Source organism: Rutidosis leptorrhynchoides, chromosome 4, assembly GCF_046630445.1.
Source record: "Rutidosis leptorrhynchoides isolate AG116_Rl617_1_P2 chromosome 4, CSIRO_AGI_Rlap_v1, whole genome shotgun sequence".
NCBI classification, from domain to species: Eukaryota; Viridiplantae; Streptophyta; class Magnoliopsida; order Asterales; family Asteraceae; genus Rutidosis; species Rutidosis leptorrhynchoides.
In genome coordinates this window covers 507,646,398-507,654,449 of record NC_092336.1, presented here as the reverse complement: position 1 = coordinate 507,654,449, position 8,052 = coordinate 507,646,398, and the positions used below count along the sequence as shown (strand labels likewise).

Genomic DNA, 8,052 nt, shown 5'->3' with positions numbered 1-8,052 from the left:
CAAATTCCGATCGGGTTTGCACAAATGACGGAGATAAAATAATCGGATCAATCCATTTCTCCCCAAATTAAGCACTTAGGTATGCTTATGAGAAAAAAGGTTTAATCAATTATCAAGATTTTATATACCAAAATAATAGAAGCTATGGATCACTTAAAAAGAAAAAAGAAAATTTCAAAAGCATATTATTTAACATACATGTAGGTTATTTCACAACCAACAATCATATGTTCTTATTTTCCGTTTTGTCTATCAGGGATTTCATTAACACACTCAAATATTGATAGAACCCACAGATTAACCACCAACATCAAAGGACTATTAATGGATCCAAATCTTTTCCAAAAAGTAACAACAAAAGTTTTAATAAACCGTTTCATGCGCGAGAAGAAGTTAACTACTTATCTTGAAGTCGTATCTCCTCAAACGAATACTCAACACCATTAGCATCATGAGGAACAAACGGCGTGGAAGGAATCATCGCCATTTTCATCAAACATGTTGGTGGAGTCGAAGGCATTGGTTGTTTCATTGTCTTTGGGGTATGCAAGTTTTCTTCATCAGCAAATGACAACGTCTTCGAAAGAGTAGCAGCCATTAAACTTTTGTTTAAAGGAATTAGATTTTGTAATTTGGTTTTTGGGTCACGAGTCTTGGTAGAGTTAACGTTGGCATTGGATGATAACGATAAAGAAACAGGTGAAAGAGGTTTTCTATATGGTGTAGTACGGTTTCCACGTTCAGTTTTGGAGGATTCGTGTTGTTTATGCGAAAGATTTGACCTGCCTAAGTTTTTCTTGTCTGCAAAAACATTCAAAAATCTGTCTTTTAGTTATACATAACATAGTTCTTGTATATAGACAAGAAAGATCACTATGGGTTGTACTGATAGACATTTTCGGACGTTATGGAAATGTAAATGCTAAAAGAAAACCATCATTTGTGCTTTAGTTTTGTATATAAATCTTTTTTTTCTTTTTCAATTTAAAGGCTTTTTGCTGTGAGATTTAACCTGTAAACATACAAACTAACTAAATATGAGCCGACCCGAGGAGATCAAGTAACCTAGAGGTGGCAACAAGGGTGGGTTTGGCAACACGTCTAAAGCAGGTTATACGAGATAACGAGTTTACTTGTCAAGCCGGTTTTGTTCAAATTGGGTTGACCCAAAAACACTTGTGTATCTGATTTTCTAGAGAAAATGATATATAATGTGTTAAATATGTTTACAGATATTCAAAAACTATATAATTATATTAATCATTTTAATTTTCCCATTAAACCAGTTTGAATTTTCCCGTTCAACCCGTTTGAAACATAACTAGGTTGAAAGTGCCACCTCTTAGGTAAACCATTACGGTGTGAGCATAATCTGTATGAAAATAAGATATACCAGTATGGAGTTTTGCATGAGTGCCACTGTTGTAATGATCGTGCGGATTATTAAGCTTTGTAGCAGATAATGGACTTCGTTTAGCATTAGAACCCATACTTGATGCTTTAACATGCCTTTTTGCACTCTTTAATGGACTTGGCTTTGACCCAAAACGAGCTTCTTGTTCGGCTAGTAATTGTCCTTGAAGCTTCTTTTGATCCTATATTAAAATTAAATTTAGATAGCAAAACTGAAATGAGAGAAGCGGAAAACAAACGTACATATATCGTTACCCTTTGCCTCTGGCGTTCAATTTCTTTCTCGTGTTTTAGAATGTCATAATCATCAAGCATAGTGAGTAAAGAAACCTAGTAATCATGAAGATGATGAAACAACAATTAAAAAATGTCTTTATCCAAAAAAAAAAAAAAAAAAAAAAACAATCAAAAAATGGCACTTATGTGAATTTAAACAGAAACTAATGAAGGCACATGCAATAAATTATGAGTTCACAATAAACAGAATAACAACAGATGCCTGCAGAATTGTCACTTTCAACCCATTTTTTATAAAGGCAATTTCAACCCATTTTACTTACAAACGTGTTGATTACGCTTCACTTCTAACGAGTGAAACTAGTAAAAAAGGAGAATAATATTTTAAAAAAGCTGATTATTATTAAGAAAATGTAATAACATTATTTTGGCACACTAACTGTCTAATAAACGGAATGGGTTGAAGAAATAGTGTTTTGGATCGCACAACCCGTTTCGACATGTACTAAAAAAATAGGTCACTTTGATCCGTAGCCTGTCCCTATCAAATTACACAGCTAATTTTGATATATCTGAAGATGAAGTGCTTACATCATCATAAGAAAATGAAACTCCTCTATTTTGCTCCCATTCTATAGCTTTCTCACGTAACGTCTCCACCATAGCTGGTTCAATAACGACGGACCATCATACCATATAATGCAGAAGAAACAAATAAGGTCATCTTTTAAGTAGAATACTAGATACCAAAATTTGAAGAACTTCATATTATATATTGTTCAACCATTTCCAAATGTCTGAAAAATCTTTCAGCAAAATAAAGTTATGACTGAATCAACACATCCATTTACTTCGAATGAATTTAAATTAACCAAAAGAGACTAGCATTTTAGTAATTAAATGTAACACCCTATCCCAAACAGAAGATAAGCGCAGTTAGATCCATACCAGGAATTTTGTTAACCAGCATTCGAGCTTTCTCTGCACGCTTTAACAGGAGATGGGTACCTTTTCCAGCATTGTACCGATTTTGATCCTGCGGTTAAACAGACGAGCATGAGGAGATATACGTCAGGAACAGTTTAACTAAATGAGAATATACCATATTGTACTCTTCTAGCCACGTTTCTTCTTCACATGCGGCTAACCACTTATCGATCTTATCAAGTATGTCTTTTCTGCTGAAAGCTTCCTCCTTTGCATTTGAAATATGATGTTCAACTTGTTCTAGCAAGTACAAAGGGTCAACTGCACCTGAAAAAGATAAGGATGTCATTTAATTAAGAGATCGTAACGAAATTACCCAAATCACATTGTAAAACGGTTGGTCACTTTGTATTGTCAAATAAGATTAGAAAAAATAAAATCTTAAAGAAAATGAAATCTTGAAACAGGTAACAAAATTTAGATAAAGTAAAGTGCTTGAAGAAAAGTTTACCTTGTGCATTCATATATATAATATTGTTTAGAATTAAGTAACATTTTCAATCAATTATAAATAATCTCTGATGACTAAATGTATATATAGAAGGCAACAAAGGGGAGTGCCTTCCTTTAAGGTTTGATTCAGTCAAACTATATGTCTTCTGTTTGTGTAACTTCTTTTTTGCTGGATGTGCTTAGCACTTAATTGCATTTCATGCTAACAGTATTACCAGATTCTAATTTTTCGACATCCAAATCAAATTCTCCATGCACTAGAGTAGGCATATGAGCCTGTTTGCAAATTTGTTCCAAGTCAGCCCTTTTCTTCAGTAGCACTTCCATTATCTTATTCGCCTTCATCTGTTGCAGTCTGGAAATCTCTGTCTCAGTCTTGAAAATAAACGTCATCATTATTAAACAAATGCCATAAACAACAATATACGATAAATTTATAGACAGATATTCTTATGGCAATTAAATCTACTCACGGATTTAATAGACTCCAAAGAGAGAAAATTGGGTTCAGTAACTTCGTTCTCTGAGGCGGCTATATAACGTGTGACATTATGAAAAGGTAGTTGCTCATCATTTGATATGTCCATCAAATTCCAGAGCTGCACCATGGTTGTTGCAAGGTCTTGAACCTGAAAGCACCGACCAAGGTTAAAAATCTAAAACACAAACAAGTTATAGAAATTATAGAAATAGTATTCTCAATTTGGCCACAGCGTTAACCTTTTGCAATCTCTGTATCTTGATCTCACGCAACCTACTGACTGCATTTGACAATCTGTTAAAAGTATCGGCACTTATGCTCGTTTTGCTTCCAGAGTTGTTCAGACTGGGATTAATTTCGTTAATCGTGGTTTTGAGATCTATGCCAAGTACCACACAAAGTGATTGAAGAGTGTTTAAATGGTCTAGCACTTGTTTAATTCGATCACTCTGCACAGAACATTAGTTAAGTAACGTGTGCTTCAGTGCTTGATTTAAATAGTCTGGATTTAGCATCAACTATTACAAGGAAGTTGTTTTTTTCAAACGTACCTTTTCCTTTTCCAATGCATGCAATTCAGTCTTGAATTCTTCAAGTCTTCTCAAGGACAAATCAGATTCATCAATACATGATTTGTCTTCTGTGGATGCGCATAGTTCCTTCGAAATACTGTGAATTTGATCTTGAATTTCTTTAAACTGAATCATCCTTTCACTTTTCTTCTTCTGCAGCATTTCTAGTTGTGGCAAAATGGTCGAAAGCTCTTTCTTCAAATTAATTGGCTTAGCCTATACACGTTTACCAAACAAAGCAATTCGTTTAGCAAACTAATTGGCTAAATGGTAACGAAAACGTCAGTTTTAGACACCTGTTTCATAGGTAAAGATTGCTCTCCCAACGAAGCACATATATGTGCAAGCTTTGATTCTGAGTCAGCAACAGCTTGGCGAAGTTGAGATCTAAAACGACTCGCCTGATCCACTTTCTTTCGATATGCCTCCAAACACTCTTGTTCCAAATCAAAAAGCATCTTATCTCTATTTTTTTCAGGCTCTCCTACTTCATTCCATATTTTCTAGTTCAACACAAAACTATAAGCACGGTTCTGAAAAAACTATTGCAGAAAGGTTTATAAAAATAGTCTAAGAAATATTAATCAAACCTGAAGCTCATTTATGAGAGAAACGCAGTTTGTCCCCATGCGATTCACTGATTATTAACGTAATCGCACTGATCAGTTGTCTTAGATTAAGCGAATATAACTAAGAATATAACAGTGATTACAGCATTAAAGTAAACAACACATAGCCATACTAACCACTCTGTGTTTAGATATTTTTGCTCAAAATAATAATAATAATAATAGTAATAAATAAATAAAATAACCTTTTCTCCTTCATCAAACATGCAGAGATGCAGTATTTGTTAACAAATCAAAATTCAATGTTGAAGTGAAAACAATTACAATTAATTTCTTAGATAATACTTTAATATTTAATTTTTATGAACTGAAGTTACTTCATAACGATTATCATTTATATAACGAAAATTAGTTTCACTTAGGGTTTATACACGATTGAAAACCTGATCGATCGAGTGACATAATCAATCAAATTGCCTAACGTTATTTAAACGTGATGACGTAATTCCACTAGAATTTGAAGATTTCACCGATGAACGATGGAATTTACTCCGGCGAGTGATGAATTGTGAACGGAGAATGACGTGGAAGGAAAATGATTAATGATCAGATTATTATTGATTGTGTTTTTGTTTATGGAAAGAGCGGAAAGTTAGCGGGGGTTTCATTTCTACATCTGTTTGTGTTTTTGAAATTTAAAAAATGTAAAAAGAAAAAAAAACGTTAAATAAAAGTATTGAAATTGAAAGAGTCCTTATAATATGCTTGGATATACATGTTTAGTCCTTAAGTTTGTAAATGTATTTGGTTTGATCCTTTATGTAAAGTGAAAGGTTATGAAGAGTGCTAGACGGCAATGTTCATAACTTGACACGACAAAACTGAAGTTCCATTTCAGTACATATGATCAACTTCTCAACGTTTTCACTCGATCACCGAATAAGCTTTCTCATGTGGTGACGTTGTGTGTCTAAAAGTACAATATTAACCTTCTTTATCAAAATTGTATTTTTTAACAAAAATATTTCCAACTTTACACGATAATCAATAATCTCATAAACATTTTTCTAAAGACAAACTCACACTTTCATTAAACGAATATTTACAATAAATCACAAAATAAGTCTACAACAGTTGTTGAACCATCAACCTCCTAATTGAAAGAGTAACAACGATACTATTAGATCAATGGCGCTTTGGTAATAATCTCATCACCAAAAGACCCTCAATTAATATTTGTAGCAAAGTTGCTTAGTTTGGCGTTCAATTATTCATCTCAAAATTATTCTCGAAGTTAAACATCGTTACTTTACAGAAAGATTATACCTTAAATTAAGGTACTAATGGATTTAGAAGCAAACATTACACAATTGTCCTAATCACTAAAAAAAACCACATATCGAGCCATTTACTTTGTCTATATATTGTAATCAAATAATTAGAACTAAAATAATTCGTTTTTCTCATAAAAATTGTTCTTTTCAACTTAATTTAATGTCATTAGATTGAGTAACTGATACTTCGTATAAGTTAAATTTTAAATTATAAAAATGACATAATTAGAACTAAAATGATTTATTTATTGTTATTGTTATTTAGATTAAGGATGCGTTTGATAAAACTGAATGATTTAGCGCCGAATGGTTCAGAATCTGAATGATTCAAAGCCTCTGAATAAAGTTTGTTCTGAATGAAAATAAGCTGTTTGATAATTATTTAGAATGAACGCTATAAACTGAGTAGATTTACCTAATCAAAGTGCAACATGAATAAAATATTTAAGGGATTATCACCAAAATACCCATTTTTTTAAGCTTGTTGACTGACAGCCCTAAAAAAAAAAGTTTGACAATTTGCCCTCGCAAGGCGCAAGACTCCTTGCGTCCTTGCGACCATGCGACCTTGCGTTACTGCCAAACGCAACAAACAGACTTGCGTCCTTGCGTATTGCGTCTTGCGACTTGCGCCTTTGCGTCTTGCGTCTTGCGTCTTATCCCGATAAGATTTCCATGATTTCGTGGATAAGATTTTGTACGATTTTTGTACTATTACGGATAACTTTTTATTTCTTTCTTTGTTATTATACATGGAACTACATATTACCAGCTTCATTTTCACTTCATTTCCTTAATTTCCACATAAATCATATAATTTCAAGCGTCATTAAGGTAACTTTCTACCATTTTTCTCTAGTTGTTTTAAATAATGAGTTTTAGTGATAATGAAACCTTTGTTATTCATATATGTTGTGGTGGTTCTTTTCAATTTATTAATAACTTACCTATGTATTTGCCTCTAGCTTGTTTTAGAACACGATTAAAACTCCCAGTTGCTCCCCAAAAACCAATTACTCGAAGAATATTGTTAAAAAATATTCTTAGAAAAATTAATTTGCCACCTAATGCTCCTGTTTCAATGAGATATGTTGTCGATAATCTTGTTTTTGATATTACTGATGATTATGAAGACTTTCGTGATTTTCTACAACATGCAATATCAAATGCTCCTATTAATATTTACATTGTCGACAAAGTTACAATGCATCAACTCCCAGAAAACTTACAGTCAGTGCAAATCCTACCAATACACAATGTCCATCAAAACCTACCAACACACGATGTCCAACAAAACCTACCAACAAACGAGGCCCAAACAAACCTGCAGACACCCAATTTGGAAGAAGCACGACCTGAAGTACCACCTCCAAACACAGAAGAGTTTGATTTCTTCAACTATGGAGTTGAGAACGTATGTAAAATTAAAAAAACAGATCACCCTTTTGAATCAGTTGTCGCGTCTAGTTCTTCGGAGGAAGAAAATGACAGAGAAATGCAAAACGCAAGGTCATTTAAACATGACACGCAAGGACGCAAATAAAACCTTGCGCCTGGTGAATGTTAAAGACATACCTTCTCCAATGGTTTTCTGTAGCCCGGTGTTGTGAAAGGGGAGTTTAAAACATGAGTGGGCCTTCTTTCTCTTTTCCCACGTCTAACAACCCTCGGAGATGTATCATTGTCAGAGAAAGATCGAGGATCCACACATGCATCCTCATTATCAACATACTATAATTAACAAAACGCAAAAAATAAGTCGAGAAGCAAGACGCAAGGTCGCAAAAAGTTCATTGCATCTGAGATAGCCTTAGGCGCAAGGACGCAAGGAAAACCTTGCGCCTATATTACAAGCAAGACGCAAGGTCGCAAAACAACCTTGCGCCTATTTACCTGATGGTGTTCCTGGTCCATTAAACATTTTTCATGATCATCAAGCTTCTTTTTACAATCAGCCAATTCCTTTTCTTGATCATCCAGCCGCTTAGTCAACACATTAACCATAC

At 33.7% G+C, this 8,052-nt stretch overlaps 1 protein-coding gene across 1 annotated transcript; it reads right to left on the bottom strand.

Moving 5' to 3' along the window:
• Positions 1-307: 307 nt before the first annotated feature.
• LOC139845146 (65-kDa microtubule-associated protein 9-like) lies at positions 308-4,772 on the bottom strand. Its single transcript, XM_071835367.1, has 12 exons — positions 4,734-4,772; positions 4,440-4,646; positions 4,123-4,359; positions 3,811-4,020; positions 3,564-3,719; positions 3,306-3,465; positions 2,753-2,904; positions 2,599-2,686; positions 2,242-2,315; positions 1,669-1,743; positions 1,394-1,595; positions 308-801 (listed from the first exon to the last, which is right to left on the bottom strand). The coding sequence occupies exons 1-12, from the start codon at positions 4,770-4,772 to the stop codon at positions 398-400; spliced, it is 2,004 nt and encodes a 667-aa protein (XP_071691468.1). The 3' UTR covers positions 308-397.
• Positions 4,773-8,052: the final 3,280 nt, after the last annotated feature.

Excerpts from the sequence above, each read along its gene's own strand:
- LOC139845146 (XM_071835367.1), bottom strand. The coding sequence starts at position 4,772 with ATGGGGACAAACTGCGTTTCTCTCATAAATGAGCTTCAG. Across the intron at positions 4,647-4,733 it reads CTCTCATAAATGAGCTTCAG|AAAATATGGAATGAAGTAGG; the intron begins GTTTGATTAATA and ends GTGTTGAACTAG. Across the intron at positions 1,744-2,241 it reads TTTCATTTTCTTATGATGAT|GTTTCTTTACTCACTATGCT; the intron begins GTAAGCACTTCA and ends CATGATTACTAG.